The following is a 19,118-nucleotide window of genomic DNA, read 5'->3' as shown; positions in this document are numbered from 1 at the left end:
TACAATGTGTAGTATCGTAAAATACCAGCAAACGAAAAAGAATTAAAATGGAAACACAAAATTAAATGAAAAAGAAATCATAAAACTAAAAAACCCAAATCTTATAGTACCGGTTGGTGTTACCAACCGGTACTAAAGGGCTCCAGGCCCCCGGAGCTGGCTCGTGCCACGTGGTTGCCCTTTAGCACCGGTTCGTGCTGAACCGGTACTAAAGGGGGGGGCCTTTAGTGACCACACTTTAGTGCCGATTATGAAATCGGCACTAAAGGGCCTTACGAACCGGTGCTATTGCCCGGTTCTGCACTAGTGTTTATTGCCGGGACGGGACATATATCTACCACGCCCCTTCGATGTCTTTGTCGTCGCCATTAATTAAGCAGGCTCGCCAGCCGAGAAATCCACTCTGGTGTCCCGCATTGACTCCTGGCCTCACCGGAATCCACTCTTTAAGGGAGACACACCCGACTATCTCCATGGCACAACCCATCTGCTCCACATCCTCCTCCTTTCCTCCACATCCGCCATGACCACCAGCGGGAGAGCAATGTGGGACAGTCTATCAGTGGAGAAGCACGCGGTGGCCGCCCTTGCCGCCGCCTAGCGGAGCCGCCGTGCTAGGCGGATCGAGGCCGGCTTGCCGGCCATCTCACTCTAGGTCTCCGACGACGAGGATGACACCACGATGGAGACGAGCTCCGATAACTCCGCCCCGGCTCCCGCGCCTCCTATGCACGCCGGCTTCACCATGCAGCACGCGCATGTGCGCACTTCAACGCCGCCATGGCGGAGGTGCAACCTTCGTCGGCGCCTCTGTCGTTGTTCCAGCAGGCGCAGGAGGAACATCAATACAACTTGTTCCTCCTGGAGCAGCACCGGCTGGCAGAGGGCCATATCTGCGAGGAGCGCGCGAGCGAGGAGGCCGTGGCGGCCATGGCCGCGGCGAACCCCAACTTCTCCATCGAGCAACGTATCATCTACGATGTCGTCCGAGCTCAAGCCGCCGCTTGACAGGAAGTGGCCGCCGCGGAGGCGCAGTTGCAGGTGATCGCAGACGAGAACAATGCCAGTTGCACCTCCTACGCGCCGTCGATGAACCATCAGTCGACCGAGTGAGACAACATCGTCGCCACCATTTTCATCGTGGACCTCACGTCCACCGGCGACGGACAGGTCATGGACTCCTCCGAGGATAAGTAGGCAACGGGAGGTGGCAGTGTCTTGTGTCCCATGTGGGCCGGTCCATCTCCCGTTTTCTACTGTTCCTCGCCGGAGACCGCACCTTCATTTCATCGGTCTTATCGCCGGTGTTCATGGAAACAGCGGATGGAGGACGACACGAACTTGGACGCCGGGCGCCGCCGCCGTAGGATAAGTTTAGGGGCAGGTCTTTTTTTGTTCTAAATGTTCAAAATGTAATGAAATCCGTCGTGTTTGTATGAAATCCATCATGTTTGCATGAAATCCGGCCGGGTTTGCATGAATTTCATCCGGTTTGTTGAAAAAGAGTTTAAAATGTATGTAGTTAGAGTTGGATGTCGTCCTCTGCATCCCTGGTTTTGGTCAGGGAAACAACATCTCTTCCCTATGCGTGGAATTAATCCCGAACCGTTACAACCTGACGAGAAATAACTCCCCCTTCTCTCCCTTACCTCTGTCTCCCACGATTGCAGAGGCGGCACGGCCGACGTGTGGTTGAGTTGGTTAGGTGGACAGTGGTATCCCCAACCCACCAGGGTTCAAATCCTGGTGCTCGCATTATTGCTGGATTTATTTCAGGATTTTCGGTGATGCGCTTTCAGCGGGAGGAGACGTTTCCGTCAACGACGAGGCGCCTACGGTGGCTTCGTAAATCTCAAGATGATATGTCGGCTCAGTCTCTCGGAGGCGCTCATAGGAGTAGGGTGTGCGTGTGTGCGTTCATAGGGGTGAGTGTATGCGCGTGTATATGAGCGCCTGTGTCTGTACTAATGCTCAAAAAAAAAAACTTAGAACAAATGAAATTTATAATCCTTTAGGTAACAGTGACCACTGACGCTGATGTAAAAAAAAAGGTGACGACTGACGACTGCAAAACCTCCAAACAAAAGTGACGACCGAAAAAATAAGAAGCTCCTGCGAGGTAGGAGTAGCCACTAATTACTTTGCAGCAGCCGCAGCAGCCCACATAGCCCGCAGTTTCCCGGCCTCCTCCAACATGCTTTCCATGGGCGGTGCCGCCTTCTTTGCAGCCTCCGTCTCCACGAACCTCTCAGCCCAGGCGGCCAGGCGCGGAGTCCTGCCGGCGTCGATGACCGTGACACCGAACATGTGGCGCAGCGCCTCGATCCAGAAGAGGTTGCACCCGAGCGCGAGATCGAGGTACCCGATAGAGTCTCCGGCGAAGAAGGCCTTCCCGCCAGAGCATTGGGCGAAGGCGTCCTCCAAGGGCGCGACCGCCTCGAGCGCAGCTGCCAGGCTCTCCGCCCTGTCCTCCTCCGTGGCCGCCCTCATGATGCCTATCCACGTGGGGACAGCCTTGTCGTCGACATAGGCGGCCCAGAAGCGGGCGACGGCGCGGTCGTAGGGGTCGGCAGGGAGGAGCGAGGCATCGGCCCAGACCTCGTCGACGTACTCGACGATGGCGAGCGACTCGCAGACGGGCCTGCCGGCGTGGATGAGCACGGGGACGGCCTTGCGCACCGGGTTGGAGGCGAGGAGGAGGTCGCCCTTGTGGAACAGGTCCTGCTCCAGGTACTCGTAGCTCACGCCCTTGACGTGCAGCGCCATGCGCACGCGGATCGCGAACATGCTCGCCGCCGTGCCCAGTACCTTGACATCATCATTTCCTTGGCCGGCCATCGTTTCCGATCTTCGTCTTGGATCTATCTCTTCCTTGCTATTTGTTGCTCGTATACTATTGCTCTGCTGTGTACGTATGTGCTCTTAAGTTTTGCTCAATTTGCAAGTGTACGTACATAGCTTCGTTTTGTTGTTTATATAGCGCAGATGAAGCTGAGCAGCTGTTGGTGGAGAAGCTGCTAGAGCCATGGGAATTGTGTTGGGTCTGTACATGTGCATCACCCCATACGTACGCAGAATGCTTGCACGTAGGCGAGCATCTCAGGATTTAATTTCTTAGTCACCACAAAGTATGGTTGACTAGCTTGGCGTCACACGTGACGCTTTAGTGTTTTTTTTTTCGAGAGTACGCCTAGGCGTACCATATTTTTATAGAAGGCAGAAATCAAGTACAAAAAACTACATCTTACCGCGAACAACAAGTGTAGCACAACTCCACACCGAAGCTAATCAACAGATTAGCCACCACGACAGTCACAAACACAAGCAAAAGGGCCTGCCCTAAACCAATCATCTAGCCGCGTCACCACAAACCCCGGTCACCTCGAAAAGCAACAACTCCAACCGGATCTTCCTTGCCAACGCACTACCACCTTTGAATGCCTAAGAGGAGACGGCGGGTGGGTAGCGGGACTCGGTCGGTCCCGAGAAAGCCATCGTCTTCAATTCACCGGCGGCTGCGTACATAGCGCCCACAAAGATCGACTCGAACCAGCGGCAAGCACCGGAGAACCACCAGACAGAATCAGCAAGCCAAGTCTCCGCCTACGATGCTCTCAACAGAGTAACGACGTTACATCGTCGCCATCGCCAGTCCTACAATAGACCAAGGCTTTCGCCCGGAGACCACATCCCGATCAAGAAGGGGAGATGCTGACACACCTCAGCGATGCCTCCAAGGAGGGAAACGACACCCTCAGGCGCCGTCGCCGCCAGCTCCGGCCGAAGACACGAGCAGGATTTTCATCCAACAGTCGCACACCTCCCACCCCTATCCAAGGATTGGGCTAATCTGTCAGGGTTACACCGCCGTTGCAGCAGCGCCTTGCCATCATGGCCAAAACCGTCGCGGAACACCGACCCATCACACAGCCGAGAGCACGCCGGCCAACCTCCAGCTCCTGCACGGTCGAAAGACAAACATCACCAGCTCCAAGCCACCCTCCCTGGCGCTGCCAAGACCCGCCGGCACCATAGGCGTGGGCTGGCCAAACCACTCCGGCAGTCAGCCAAGCCGCTGCGACCAGGGGCACGCACGGGAGGAGCCAGCGCGCTGCGCCTCCAACGAACGCACGCACCACCAAGGCGCTCCCTTTGCGATTTCCTGAGCCGAGCTCCGGCCAGATCCTGAACGCGCCACCACCAGCAATCCAAGGCGCTGCCTTCCCCGAGCCACTCCAGCGCCGGCAGGAAGCACACCGCACGCCTCGGACACCACCGCGACTCCCGACCGCCGCGCCCGGTCACCACTCCATTCCGAGATCTGCAACCGCCAGGGACCCCGCGCCGCGGCCTCCGACACACACGCCGGCGCCCGAGGAAGACCGCCGCCCCTCTCCACCTTGAGACCGTGCTCCTCCTCCTCCAGTGCTCTCTGCCGCGCGCCACCGCACCAGAACCGCCAGCCGTCACGACGCCCACAAGACGGTGCTCCCCCGCGCGAAGGAGCCATGTCAGGGCGTGCAGATCTTGCCCGCCGCCTTTGGCGGCCGGGCGCCGCCACCACCGCCGCTGCCGGCGGCGGCGGCGGCCAGGATGTCTCCGGGACACGTGACGCTTCAGTGTTATAGATGATCTTTCCGCGCGCGGCATGCCCTGCGAATGGTTCTTCCCTTGAAGTGTCGGTTTTTTTGTAGCGATGAGAGTCGGTCCACTCATCCGGGGACGAGGAGCAAACGCAGCATTGCTGCTGCCTGCTGCTACCACTACTTCTTGGTACTACTCCCTCCGTTCCTAAATATTTGTCTTTCTAGAGACTTCAAATAGACTATCACGTACGGATGTATATAGACATATTTTAGAGTGTGGATTCATTCATTTTGCTCCATATGTAGTCACTTATTGAAATCTCTAAAAAGACAAATATTTAGAAACGGAAAAAGTACATTCAAAAGGCTGATAATTTTACAGTTTTGCTAAATCTCAGGTGTCTGATTTTTTGTTTTTGCGCCAGTCGATTTCTGCATTGCACGAGTCTGACATGACGAGTGTTAGGCGTAGACCTCGCCCGAGCCGGGGATGGCTCTGTAAGAGCATCTCCAGTGCTTGGAGGCAACCTTGCCTCTAAACTGGGACCCATGGGTCTGCCTCAAACCACAGATGAGAACTCCGCAGTGTGCAGCCTCTAGCGTTAGATACAAAGCCGGGCCTAAAATTAAATAAAATATGATGCATTTATCAACCAACTCATCGGTCCCTCCAGCACCAACTGGCTGACAGTGGGGACATCGGATTATTTTATCCAGCACAAAGCATTGGAGGCCGGCGCTTAGCATAGAGGGGTCTCCAAGAACTTTTAGCCTAGAGGCGGGCGATGCAGTGTATAGAGGCAGTGTTCATGGGCCTAGAGGCAGCCTTAGAGGCGCCAAATACTCACGTTGTGGATGCCCTAATGGCTGCGAGCTGCACCGTCCCTTGCGAAGGCAAGGAAAAAAATTTCACGCGCTCGCGGTGTGTTTTGGGGGGCGTTAGAGCATCTACATCCGGATATGTCAAATATGACCCCCCTTAAACGCCCATGAACACGCGCGGACGCGTCCATAGGTAGTGACTGGATACGCCTCAAATTTCATGAGTTGCATCCACACATTTCATAATAGACTCTTAAATCCATGCAAACTAACTAAACATACGTACTACGTTGATCACCTAGCTACTCGTTGTCGGAGATGTCGACGATCTCCGTGCCCAGCTCTGGCAGTATGGGCGGCGGCTGTAGCTCCGGCTCCTCCGGCTGCTCCGGTCCGGCCTCCTCCTCCTCTACCTCGGCGTCGAGTTCCGTGAAGAGCGCGTCGGACATCGTCTGCTCCTACTGGAGGAGTGCCCGGTTGGCCTTCACATAGGCCTTCTCCTGTATGGACTCCGGGATGGCCTGCTACTCCGGCATCTCCTCCGATTGGGCGACTATGAACTCCGTGTCCGCCTGCTCCATGTTGAAGTCCAGTAGCTCCGGCTCTAGCTGCTCCATCTCCTCCACCTCCATCGCAGCCAACTCCTCTCCCTCCTCTTCCCCCGGCTGCTCCTCCTCCTCCTTTGGCTCCAGGGAGTCTGGAGGCAGCCTGGTAGCAATGCGGGCGGCGCACGCGGCTTGTCTCGCCCGGATCTCCTACTGGATCACGTGTCGGTGCTTCGGCGTGAGCATTGCGTACTACGTGATCTTCCTTCGAACCATGCAGAGCGCCGGAGCGGGAGAGGGTGGAGGTGGATGGGATCGGACTAACGGCGCGAAGAGGGAGAAGGTGGATGGGCTAGGGTTGCGAGACGCCGGCCGGTTTAAATAGGCGGATTTGGTCTCGGGCGGCGAGCCGGAGCGGCGCCCGCGGCGCTCGCATCGTGGTGAAGGATGCGGCGTCCTTCGGACCGTGGGGTTTCCGGGCGTTTTCGCGTGGGATCTCGTTGTCAGACCGACGTGGCGGGCGGGCCTAGGCTCACTCGGGCGCCCTCATATCCGCCCCATATTTGGGCTGGAGACTAGGGTGTCGTCAACCCAGGCGTTTGAGGCACGTTTAAGGGCCCCGTCTAGGTCGGAAAATCGTGACTGGTCAGTGATAGGGCGGACCGCCCGGACGTTTGACGCTGGTTTTGGGCGCCGGGTTGTAGATGCTATTAGAAAGCTCTTTTTCGCAGAAGATTGAGTTTTTTTTGTTGGGATCTACGGTAGGGTGTGTCGACTGTAAATTAAAATTTCCTACGCATAGAAGAACCAAGAACATGCTACGGGAGATGGATCACAGTTCGTTACCATTAGATGCGCAGTGCCGTGCAGCGGAAGAAGAGTTGGGGTAGCGCGTCTGCGTGGATCGTCTCCTCCTCGTCCGATCTCCCTCGAACAGCCGGTCGTCCGACCCCACGTACAAGTTCGCCGGAGCGGCTCAAGTGCACCGCCTCTAACGGTATCCGCGCGTGCAGGAGGAACACCGTGCGGCGGACTGCTAGGTCCGATCACACAGTCGGCGGCGAGTGGAGGTGGCTATTCGCAACACATGCAAACCCTAGTCGCAGCGCCGAAGCGATCAACCACATAAGTGCGCCGCACCTCCACCTTATATAGGCGTCCGTCGCGGGCTCAACACTTGGGCCTCGCACGGACCCTAAAGCCCACAAGTCTACTCGGCCACAATCCGAATACAGCTCGGATCACATCCGACCAGTGTCTTCGGATCCGACCTCGTAGGTTCCTTCCCTTAAGCGCGCGACCCCTTAGGTTCAAGTCAGCTTGGTCGCAGTTCGGATCACCTCCGACCTGCACGGTTGGTAGCGGCCTCTAGCAAGGCGTGCCGACCACTAAGCAGACTATGAAGCTGGTTAGGCGAACCTGTACAAAGTGTCACACTTCTGTTCCCTTTGCCTCACGATATATGTTGTCGGGCTCAAGGCGAGACTGTCATCCTTGTGCTAGCCCGACCTTTTTCTCGTTCCAGTGATCCCGACCACTACCCGGATTATCTCATAATCCTTGTCGCATGGCCATGCTTATCCTGGTCGGATCACACGAGGGGCCCAGAGTATATCTCTCTTGATCGGAGGGGCAAATCCCATCTTGCTCGCCCATGTCTCGCAGCATGGGACTGGACATACCCGGAACCTACCTTTGTAACTACCCATTCACGGAGTAGCGTTTGGTCGGTCCAAAGCAGGTCTGTCACCATCCCGAGTACATGCGCCAGCTCAGGTCTTAGGACATAGAACGTATGTTGTACTAGAGACTCACAGATGACATGTCGCTGCGTCTCATAGTTGGGTCTGTCCGACTCGGACCTTATCTTGACTCGGATCCGACTATGTCGAATCCGACCAGACCTTTCCAAGTCCATATTATCCGGTCAGCATCCAATGCTCCATGGCTAGTGAGACCAAGCCATCGACCGTGTAATATGCTAGTCTAATCGGCTGCGCGTCCACACAGCCCTTTCGACTAGGGACCTTTTAGGACAGTCATCATACAATGCATAGTCCCACAAACAAGTCACGTACTTGCTGATACACATCATTGATAATGTCCAAGAACTATCTTTATTCATAAACACATAGGAAATATCATCATACATGATTGCCTCTAGGGCATATCTCCAACATTTTTTTGCATGATAACACGTGTCTCATTCATATCATAAAGATCAAAGTACAATGCACGTAATGACCGACATGACAAAACTGAAAAGATAGCAGAACATCTATGAGCTTGACACCAACACCCGTCACCTGCCTCCGGCACCACCACAACAACCACCGAAGAAAAGAATGACAAATCACCCCCCCCACCCGAGCTCGACGCGGCTCCATCGCTGATATGCAGCTTTGCGGACCTCCAAGGTGGCTCACCAAAAGTGAAGCCATTGACGTTGAACGAATCAGACCAGGGCAACACCCCGGACACACCATCGAACTCCAAATGTAGCACCTCACCGCGACTAAGACACCGAAGGAGGAAACCATATCTGCCATCCACGAACCATGAACTCATCACACATTCCGTCTTCCAGATGTCGTCGATGCAGTCCACAATCTGCATCCGCTCCTGGACTACCTCCCAAGCTCCGCGTCGACGCTGGAGCAAACATCGTCGCAACGACGGAGCTCGAGGACACAGGTCCACCACGAGGATGCCGCTGCCGCCACGCCATCCTTGTTTGAACAGACTGGTTTCTAAATCCATCTCCAACCATAGGGCCAATGGCCTCGTCAGGGAAGGATCTAAAGAGTATTATTTAACATTGTCATCGTCGCCGCCGAAGCCAAGACGATAAACAGTCTAAAAACCTAGACTACAGGGAGTAAAAACAATCCAGATGCGTGGACCCGGGTGGCGCCCAAACCCTAGCCGCTGAGGGCACAAGCTCCCTCCCCCCTCCCTCTACCGTCGCCGGGGGACGTCGCTAGGCTAAGCCCGTGGGCCGGCGGTGGTGGTGGAGGACCCCCTCTCTCCTGCGTCACAGGGGTGATGCGGGGACCGAAAACGTATGTAAACGCGGCCGATCCATTCTAGGCGGTGCGGCGGTGATGGCTGCAGCAGGCAACGGCGCGGCGGGCGGCTGCAGGCAGTGGCTCTCTTGTGTTGGTCGTCATTCTTGGAGGTGTGCATTGGCTCGAGGGATCAGTGGACGGTTTCTGCGATGGAGCGGTGTTTCAGGTGACCACATCGACGATGTGGAGTCTCGGCGGCGTGACGTAGCAGGGTCTCGACGAGGGATGTGTGATGATGGACACGCCTAGGAAGGTGGCGTCGTCTGATGGCGTGGTGACGTCGATGATAGGCCTGACAAGGTGGATGCGTCAGTACCTACTCTTAATATGGATCGGTGGAAAGCGGCGGAGACGGCCTCTGTGCCACAGACCCGGCAATGGGGACTCCTGCTTTAGATGTTAGGCTTTGGTGCGAAATCTGTTTGGTATTCGTGTCGCACAATCAGCGCCCATTCATCAATTGGATAGGAGTAGCGAGAGATATTGACTAGATCGTGGCTTCAGGCTTACTGATGTATTACTTTGTAAGGTCTTTGTCTAGATGCAGAGGCCGGAGGTCATCCTTCTTTTCACTAAAAAATAAAAAAGTTCTCATTTATTCATCCCAATATCCATTTTTTTGGAGTATAATTTAAGTTTTTCAAATGTTCACTCCGGGAGAGGTTCCTCACCTGGCATGATCAAATCTCGTTCAAATATACTATAATCAATTCAATTTACTACAGTACTATCCCGTAATACATAAGCCTCCTGTCGGCGGCCCTATATTCGCGTATGTTTTCGCTGCAGCGGTATTGTGTTCGCTGCAGAGTGAACCGAGTCTCGTCGGCATGGGTGTATGTAATCCAGCACTGAAGCGTCACATGTGACGCCAAGCTAGTCACTCTTACTTTAGGGGTAGCTGAGAAATCCTAGATACTCGGAATTGACTCTTCAGTGCATGCTGCTGCGTACGTCAAGGGTGATGCGCATAGCCGTGGACCCACCCAACACAATTCCCATGGCTCTAGTAGCTTCTCTTCCAACAACTGCTCAGCTTGATTTGCAATATATAAACAACGAGAACGAAGCTATGTACGCACACTTGCAAATTGAGTATCAAGAGCTTGAAGCTTAAGAGAACACACACGACACAGCAGAGCAAACAGGAGTAGTTTACAAGCGGCAAATAGGAAGAGATCGATCCAAGACGATGGCCGGCGAAGGAGACGACGTCAAGCTGCTGGGCTCGGTGGTGAGCCCGTTCGCGGTCCGCGTGCGAATGGCGCTGCACCTCAAGGGCGTGAGCTACGAGTACCTGGAGCAGGACCTGTTCCACAAGGGTGAGCTCCTCCTCGCCGCCAACCCGGTGCTCAAGAAGGTTCCCGTGCTCATCCACGCCGGCAGGCCCGTCTGCGAGTCGCTCGCCATCGTGGAGTACGTCGACGATGTCTGGGCCGACGGCGCCTCGCTCCTCCCTGCCGACTCTTACGGCCGCGCCGTCGCCCGCTTCTGGGCCGCCTACGTCGACGACAAGTTGTTCCCCGCGTGGATAGGCATCCTGCGCGCGTCCACGGAGGAGGACAGAGCCGAGAGGCTCGACGCCACTCTCGCGGTGGTCGGGCTCATGGAGGACGCCCTCGCCCAGTGCTCCGGTGGGAAGGACTTCTTCGCCGGCGACTCCGTCGGGTACCTCGACCTTGCGCTCGGGTGCAACCTGTCCTGGTTCAAGGCGCTGCGCGAGATGTTCGGCGTGACGGTCATCGACGCCAGCAGGACTCCGCGCATGGCCGCCTGGGCTGAGAAGTTCGAGCAGACGGAGGCGGCGAAGGAGGCGGCCCCGCCCATGAAGAGTATGGTGGAGCACGCCGGGAAGCTGCGGGCTATGTGGGCTGCTGCTGCCGCGGCTGCCAAGTAATAATTAAGTGGCAAGCTCGCAGGAGTTTCTTGATTCGGTTGGCCTCGAGTTGTGTTTTGTTTGTTCATTATAAAGGTGGTCATCGTCGGTCGTCTCTTTTAATTAGTTTACTTATTATTAAAGATTTGTAAATTTCACTTTTCTACATTGTGATCTGTCCAGTATGCAATAAAATGACCATTTATATTCATAAAGTTGTGGCTGAGCAACCCACTAACTTGTTCAGGAGTATAGTACAGCATTATAAAATGTTACAATAGAACAATGGGAGAAAAATACATCGTGTTCATGTCTTTTGAGATTTTTTGTATGTTCAACGTGGCCGACGGTCCTCATGTCGTCCCCTCCTCCGGTCTCCGGTCTCATAAGTACTTCCTCCGTTCCGATTTATTCGTCGTGGTTTTAGTTCAAATGATTATTTATTTTGATAAAGTTGTGGTTGAGCAACCAACTGACTTCCTAAGTGTGAGTGTGACGCAACATACCAGGGAAACCACCGTTTTCAACTCTTTTGAGATTTTTATTGGATTTCCACAAGTTTGCTCTCTGGAATGGAAGCTCCGAGGCAAAAACATGCTTTGTTCACTATGCATTGTTAATGAGTGCATGAGGAAAAAGACTTCGGTACCTTATATATTTGGATGTAGTTTTCAATTATTGTAAAAGTGCTTTATAAGAGTTTGCACTACTTAATGTATCTCTTTTGACTTTCTCAGCAAAAAAATGTCCATGTCCAGAAAGTGCAAATTTAGTACAATAAATATCACATTTGCATTTTTATGGGGAAAATGGAACTTGGCTTCAGTGAATGATCCATGGAGCCCTATATGATAATTCTTTTCTCCGTCTTTTAGACTGCTTGCACCCAAACATGTCAAATTACTACAACATTGATTATTAAACAAATAACATTGGTTGTTTCAAGTTTAGATGATAAGCTTCATACTCGAGGTGTATCTAGAAATGAATAAATGACCGCATGGTAGTTTGGGTGGTTCAAGACTGTATGTTATTTAGATTCCGAATTTAGTTCCCACATCTATGTGCAGCACACAATAGTTCAGTGTACTAATAATGCTATAAATATTCTTGGGCTTTTAGAATAAGATGAAATACCCGGCTTATTCTAGAAGTCAACAAAAGAACTGGCCCTACTAGGATCAGCCGACTGCCATTAGACATCAGCTTACATTTTCAACAACTAAGTTTGTTTTCAAACATTTCCTCGATACATTTCCACTCTTTACTGGTGAGCTTTCAATGGTCTATTAGTACCCCCAAGATATCTAAAGGGGAGTTTACCAACCTCACATCAGTATAACTTTTTATAAACAATTTTATTCCATTTTGGCACGTCCAAAGCAGAATAATTCATTCTTGTAAAAAAATATCTTAGGACCAGAGAGATATTCTAAAAGTCAAAGAATCATTTTCATATTGACTGCCTTGTTCATATCATGTTCTGTGGAAATGATAGTGTTATCAACATATTGTAGAATAGAAACTTCTCCATCCACTAGATGAGGATTAAACCACACGCAATACTATTCATACGTACTCCCTCCGTCTGGAAATACTTGTCGGAGAAATGGATGAAAATGAGTGTATCTAAAACTAAATTGTGTCTAGATACATCCATTCCTCCGACAAATATTTTTGGACGGAGGGAGTACATGTTTTACAAAAGTTTGCGTACTAATTCAATCTGAAAACAGTTAGCAAAAAAATCATGAAAGTACGATGATCCAAATGACTTAGTACGAAGAGTTTCTTTAGGGAAGTGTATGTAGTAATAATATTTTCGCTAGTCTCCTACCTGGCCATATTCTTTGCCCTTGCAATGAGGACTGCCAATATATTTGCAACTACGATGTTTGAAATTGTTCTGAGACAAACAATCCTCCGACACCAAACTTTTATGAGGGGCCGTATAGAGGAACAAAGACTCGGCCGTGTGCCCACACAACACAGAGCTGGCCTTGCCCCCGCGTCGTCCTCCCCCTAGGGCGACTCGGACGGCCAGAAACCTAGCCGCCGCCGCCGCCAACTCCGTCCTCCTCTCCCTCCGCCGCCGCCGGAAGACGCCGCCGGGCTAAGCCCGAGGGTCGACGGCGGTGGCGGGGGATCTCCTCTCTCGCGCTTCTCCAGGATGGGGCGGACCCCAAGGCGTGTGGTGGCGCGACCGATCTAGGATCTGCGGCGCGGCGGATGGCTGCAGGCGGCGGGAGGCCGGCCCGTCCTCGGACAGCAACGTGCGGCGGAGGCCAGGGGCTGCGGGCGCTGCGGATGGCCCTTCGGGAAGCGGCGGCGGTGGCGTGCATGCTGCCTTCAGATCGGCGACGACGGCGTGGAGGGCCTGATGGTTTCGTCAGCGGCACCTCCGTTCAGATCTGTTCTGACCGGTGCAGCCAGCGATGATGGTCATCTCTTTCGTCAGAGGTGGCCGGCCTGAGGCTAGGTGTTCGGATCTCGGGATCCGTCATCTGGCACCAACTACGAGTCGGGAAGACGTAGTTACCGGTGAAAACCGAGCCGACGGCGGGCGATGGCGGCGTTCCACGTCGTTACCTTGATGAAGGCATCGTCATGTGACTACCGTCAACCCACTCGTATTGCTCCGGGGAAAACCCTAGGATCTGTGTTCCAGACCGGACGATGGCGGCACTGCGGTGTCATTTCTCTCTTGGGAGCATCGTTTTGTCGAGCAGCACTGGAAGTCAGAGGCAGGAGGTGGAGCGGCTTCGTCTTGCACGGAGCTTCGGTGGAGATGTCAAGTCATGCCTGACCGACAGGTGCTACGCATGGTCATGCCTGGTCAGCAGGTGCTACGCACGACATATCCTCCAAGGGCTTCAAGCTGTGTCGGCTGGTGGTACTTGGCAGCGTGGCGCTGAGGTGTATCAGTGGCGGCCGCGACATGTTCAGCTGTTTGCGCGTAGGGAGGAGGTGCCGTTGGGCGCCGTGGTGGCGTCGACGATAGCTGGACCGAGCAAGGTTGATGCATCAGTACAGTTCTGAAGATGGAGCGGTGGCAGTTGGCAGCGGCGGCTTCTGAGAGCACGCCGGACTAGTGTGTGCCCCAGACCCGGCAAGTGGCTAGGTTGGGGTCTCAGGTCTTAGATGTTAGGCTTGGCTGTGATGTCTGTTTGGTATTAGGCCCAGGCTATCTGCACCCCTTCATCAACTGGATAGGTGTAGCGACAGTTTGTTGCTTAGACGGCGGCTTTAGTCTTACTGTTGTATGACTCTGTAAGGTCTTGTGAGAATAATTAATAAAGTGGTCGTATGCATCGCCCAGATGCAGAGGCCGGGGGTCATCCTCCTTTTCTAAAAAAAAATCCAAACTTTTATGAGTTTAGAAATAGTGACCAACATCATCATTCACTTTTATCTCAACACTATCAGCTTCAACTAGAGTTTCTTAGAGTGTAGCATTGTAGCGCATGTATTGTCTCTGATGCAAAAATGAAAAGTTTAAAGTTGAAAATCGAAGCTTTTTTCTCTCAAGTTTGAGCACGTACATCCATGCACTTATGGGCCCTATCTTCACTCAATGCTTCACTTTCTATTTTTCGCCAAAAAAAGGTTTCACTTTCTGCACGTAAGTTTTCTTTTTCTTTTTTAAGGCGGTACAAACAAAGTGATCATATATACACGTATACATTCATCCATATAAACGTACACACGTACATCCTATCCATATGAGCACCTCCAAGAGACTAAACCGTTATATCATCTTAAGATTTTATGAAATTATCGTAGGCGCCTCGTAGTCGACGGAAAAGTCTCCTCGTATTTATCACACATCATCGAAAATTCTTAAATAAATTCAGAATAAATGCGAGTATCAAGATTTAAACTCTGGTGGAACGAGAGTCATTTCGCTATACTCCTCAGCATCCAAGCATTTCATCGCAGGGATGTTGTGCTTGCTCCGGGCTCCCGCTGACCGGGTCAGTGGACGCAGCAAGAGTAGAATGACTCGCAGGGATATGCGGCACAAAGATCGTCTCATAACACTGAAGCGTCACATGTGACGCCTAGCTACCAGTCAACCTTCCGGATTTCGGTGATTAAGAAATCCTAGGATGCTCGCGTACCTGCACCTACCATGAAATGAATACGTCAACGGTGATGCACATATCTGCAGCTACTCTTCCAGCAACTGTTCAGCTTGATTTGCACTATATAAACAACCAGAACGAACCTAATAGACGTACACTTCCAAACTCAGTTAAGAGCACATACGTACACAGCAGAGCAAACAGTTTACGATCGAGCACCAAATAGCAAAAAAGAGGTCGATCCAAGACGATGGCCAGCGAAGGAGATGTGAAGCTGCTGGGCACGGTGGTGAGCCCGTTCGCGGTCCGCGTGCGCATGGCCCTGCATCTTAAGGGCGTGAGCTACGAGTACCTGGAGCAGGACCTGTTCGACAAGGGCGAGCTCCTCCTCGCCTCCAACCCGGTGCACAAGAAGGTCCCCGTGCTCATCCACGCCGACAGGCCCGTCTGCGAGTCGCTCGCCATCGTCGAGTACGTCGACCAGGTCTGGACTGATGCAGCCTCGATCCTCCCCGCGGACCCCTACGGCCGTGCCGTCGCCCGCTTCTGGGCCGCCTACGTCGACGACAAGCTGTTCCCCGCGTGGATAGGCATCCTGCGCGCCGCCACGGAGGAGGACAGAGCCGAGAAGCTCGACGCCGCGCTCGCGGTGGTCGGGCCCATGGAGGAGGCCCTCGCCCAGTGCTCAGGTGGGAAAGACTACTTCGCCGGCGACTCCGTCGGGTACCTTGACATCGCGCTCGGGTGCAACCTCTTCTGGTTCGAGGCGCTCCGCGAGATGTTTGGCGTGACGATCATCGCCGCCGGCAGCACTCCGCTTTTGGCCGCCTGGGCTGAGAGGTTCGTGCAGACGGAGGCGGCCAAGAAGGCGGCCCCGCCCATGAAGAGCATGGTGGACTACGCCGGGAAGCTGCGGAGTATCTGGGCTGCTGCTGCCACCGCTGCCAAGTAATTAAGTGGCTATAGCTTGGAGGAGCTTCTTGATTCGATCGGCCTCAAATTGGGTTCTGTTTGTCTAAAGGTTGCAATCGTCAGTCGTTGCTTTCCCCTCTTTTTGATTTGACATCATTCATCTCTTTTTAGTTAGTTTATATTATTACCTAAAGATTTGTGAATTTCATTTTCTGCATTGTGTGACGGATATGTCCAGTAGTACGCAATAAAGTGGTCATCTATTTTGATAAAGTTGTGGCTTAGCAATCCAGTTTCTTGTTCAGGAGTGTTAGCGATCGTGTGTACTGCATGTATAGAGGAGTGGGGTTAGTGGTTAGTGCGGCCCTATTCCTACGGCTGGTTCTCGTTTTGGTTCAGTTGAGCTGTGTAACTACATATACGTGTAATCTTTGTATCTGTTGGAAACGATTGTTTTGACAATGCTTCACGATGTATTGATCGGTGCAAAGCGCACGTATATATGGAGTACAAAGTGGGCCACAACCTCAACTATACAAAGACTAGGAGGTGGGCCAGGCTATACAATATACATGCACAAATCATATATTCAACACCCCCCGCAGTTGAAGCGTCGCCGGAGACGCAAAGACTGGACCTGAACTCCTCGAAAACGGAAGGAGGCAGTCCTTTCGTCATGACGTCGGCGAACTGCTGCGCCGTCGGGACGTGGAGGACCCGGATGCGCCCAAGAGCCACCTGCTCACGAACGAAGTGTATGTCGAGCTCAATATGCTTCGTTCGACGATGATGGACCGGGTTGGCGGAGAGGTAAACGGCGGAGACGTTGTCGCAGTAGACGAGCGTAGCCTTGTGAACATCACAAAGCAACTCCTGGAGCAGCTGATGGAGCCAAGAGCATTCAGCAACGGCGTTAGCCACTGCTCGATACTCAGCCTCGGCACTCGAGCGGGAGACGGTGGGCTGTCGCTTGGAAGACCAAGAGATCAGGGACGGCCCAAGGTAGACACAGTACCCCGAGGTGGAGCGCCGTGTGTCCGGGCAGCCAGCCCAGTCTGCATCAGAGTAGGCGACGAGGTCGGTGGAGGCGGAGGCCGTCAACGTAAGTCCCAAGGACTGGGTGCCGCGTATGTATTGGAGGATATGCTTCACCAGAGTCCAGTGAGAGTCGTGCGGAGCATGCATGTGAAGACAGACCTGCTGAACGGCATACTGCAAGTCAGGGCGCGTCAGGGTCAGGTACTGCAGGGCGCCCACAATGGAGCGGTAGAAGGCCGCATCAGAGGCAGGCGAACCCTCCAAAGCGGAGACCTTGGCCTTGGTGTCGACTGGCGTGGGAGCGGGCTTGCAGTTAAGCATGCCAGCTCGATCAAGAAGCTCATGGGCATAGCGCTGCTGATGCAGGAAGAACCCATCTGGCCGTCGGACCACCTCAATGCCAAGGAAATAATGCAGAGGACCCAAATCCTTGAGGGCAAACTCATCACGAAGACGAGCAGTAAGCCGCTGGAGGAGCACGACAGTGGATGCCGTCAGAATGATGTCGTCGACGTACAGCAACAAGTAGGCCATGTCAACTCCATGATGAAACACGAGGAGGGACGCATCGGAGCGAGTCGATATAAATCCGAGCGCCTGCAGGAAGGCGGCGATGCGCTGGTACCAGGCTCGAGGTGCCTGCTTCAACCCGTAGAATGAACGGGAGAGCAAGCACAAATGATCTGGATGCGTGGGTCGACGAAGCTGGTGGGCTGCTCACAGAACACCTGCTCAGCCAGGTGGCCGTGCAAGAAGGCGTTGGACACGTCCAACTGATGCACATGCCATGCTCGGGACATGGCTAGCTGGAGCACGGCGCGGATCGTGCCCGGTTTAACAACCGGGGCAAATGTGTCGGTGAAGTCCACGACCGCGCGTTGCCGAAAACCTCGAACCACCCAGCGATCTTTATAGCGCTCGAGAGTGCCATCCGGACGAGTCTTGTGCCGAAAGACCCACTTGCCCGTGATTATGTTGGCACGGGGCGGCCGAGGGACGAGCTGCCAGGTACGGTTCCGCTGGAGTGCGTCGAATTCTTCCTGCATCGCAACGAGCCAATGAGGATCCCGAAGGGCGGCTCGAGCTGACGATGGGAGAGGAGACGGCTCAGAGGCGGAAGCAGCGAGAAGATACTCATCGCTGGGGTACCGCGTGCTCGGGCGAAGGGTGCCAGCCCGAGAGCGAGTCATCGGGCGGGGCAGCGGGTCCGGAGGGGAGGCGGGCGAGGACGAAGACGAGCCTGCCTCCGATGTGACCGCCGCGGGCGAGGCTGTCGCGGGCGAGGCCACCGGTGGGGCGGCGGGCGAGGCCGCCGGCGTGGCGGCGGATGAGGCCGCCGGCAGGGTCGAGGCCGAGGACGCCGGGGGCGTCGCGGGCGTCGAGGGAGGTGCGGCCCCTAGGGCAGCCAAGCGGGGAGAGACTCGACCCGTGGCGCGGGGGGCATCCTCAAAGCCGGGAGGCGGCCCAACAGAGGCACGTGGGCGGCCATCACCGGCCGCAACATCTGAAGGTACCTGCTGGAACGGAAAAACCATCTCGTCAAAGTAAACGTGTCGTGAAGTGATCACCCGATGAGAGATAGGATCATAGTAGCGGTAGCCTTTGGTGTTAGGAGGATAGCTGTGACGCCCGGATAATTAGGCTACAGTAAACCTCCGTTAATGATGCCACGTAACCACGGTTACTGTTATTAATCTCGCGATGGTTCAAAAACGGTTCGAATTCAAATTTAAAATCAAGTCAAACGATTAAAGTTTTCAAAAGTCAAAACTAAAATGTTATTAATGTGACAAATAAATCATGGATATTATTGGTGGAGTAACAACAGTCATTATAAAATATTTAAATACCCTTAAGTGATTAAAACAACATCAAAACAATTAGTTATACTCCTAATATATTTTACCAAATACTAAACTATTTTTATTCTGAGGTAAAACTTCTTAGAACAGTGGATTAATTTGACACACTATTTTTGGAGCTGTTTTCATATTTTATTAAACCAAAAATATAGTGCAACTAAAATAAAAGAGAAATGGATAAAAGGTAAAGCAAAAAAAAAAAGAGAGAGGGGGAGGAAACCCCACTGGCCCAACTGGGCCAGCCCCTCCCCACCTGCCCCCCCTCACACCTGGCCCAGCCCCCTCCCCTGGCCCGACCCAGCCGGCCACCCCCATTCCCCATAT

General features: G+C 53.6%; 3 protein-coding genes across 3 annotated transcripts; 2 read left to right on the top strand and 1 right to left on the bottom strand.

Annotated features, from left to right (window-relative positions):
• Positions 1-2,011: 2,011 nt before the first annotated feature.
• LOC119282013 (probable glutathione S-transferase GSTU6) lies at positions 2,012-2,916 on the bottom strand. Its single transcript, XM_037562386.1, has one exon. It carries the CDS (start codon positions 2,836-2,838, stop codon positions 2,137-2,139), a length of 702 nt encoding a protein of 233 aa, XP_037418283.1. The 5' UTR covers positions 2,839-2,916; the 3' UTR covers positions 2,012-2,136.
• Positions 2,917-10,121: 7,205 nt separating this feature from the next.
• On the top strand, positions 10,122-11,082 carry LOC119282012 (probable glutathione S-transferase GSTU6). Its single transcript, XM_037562385.1, has one exon. The coding sequence runs from the start codon at positions 10,214-10,216 to the stop codon at positions 10,916-10,918; it is 705 nt and encodes a 234-aa protein (XP_037418282.1). The 5' UTR covers positions 10,122-10,213; the 3' UTR covers positions 10,919-11,082.
• A 4,071-nt stretch (positions 11,083-15,153) lies between these two features.
• On the top strand, positions 15,154-16,092 carry LOC119278216 (probable glutathione S-transferase GSTU6). Its single transcript, XM_037559573.1, has one exon. It carries the CDS (start codon positions 15,233-15,235, stop codon positions 15,932-15,934), a length of 702 nt encoding a protein of 233 aa, XP_037415470.1. The 5' UTR covers positions 15,154-15,232; the 3' UTR covers positions 15,935-16,092.
• Positions 16,093-19,118: the final 3,026 nt, after the last annotated feature.

The sequence above is a fragment of the Triticum dicoccoides genome, chromosome 3B (genome assembly GCF_002162155.2).
Source record: "Triticum dicoccoides isolate Atlit2015 ecotype Zavitan chromosome 3B, WEW_v2.0, whole genome shotgun sequence".
Classification (NCBI taxonomy): domain Eukaryota; kingdom Viridiplantae; phylum Streptophyta; class Magnoliopsida; order Poales; family Poaceae; genus Triticum; species Triticum dicoccoides.
This window is presented reverse-complemented; position numbering and strand designations above follow the sequence as displayed.

Bases quoted from the DNA above. Each gene is read 5' to 3' on its own strand.
- LOC119278216 (XM_037559573.1), top strand. From the start codon at position 15,233: ATGGCCAGCGAAGGAGATGTGAAGCTGCTGGGCACGGTGGTGAGCCCG.
- LOC119282013 (XM_037562386.1), bottom strand. From the start codon at position 2,838: ATGGCCGGCCAAGGAAATGATGATGTCAAGGTACTGGGCACGGCGGCG.
- LOC119282012 (XM_037562385.1), top strand. From the start codon at position 10,214: ATGGCCGGCGAAGGAGACGACGTCAAGCTGCTGGGCTCGGTGGTGAGC.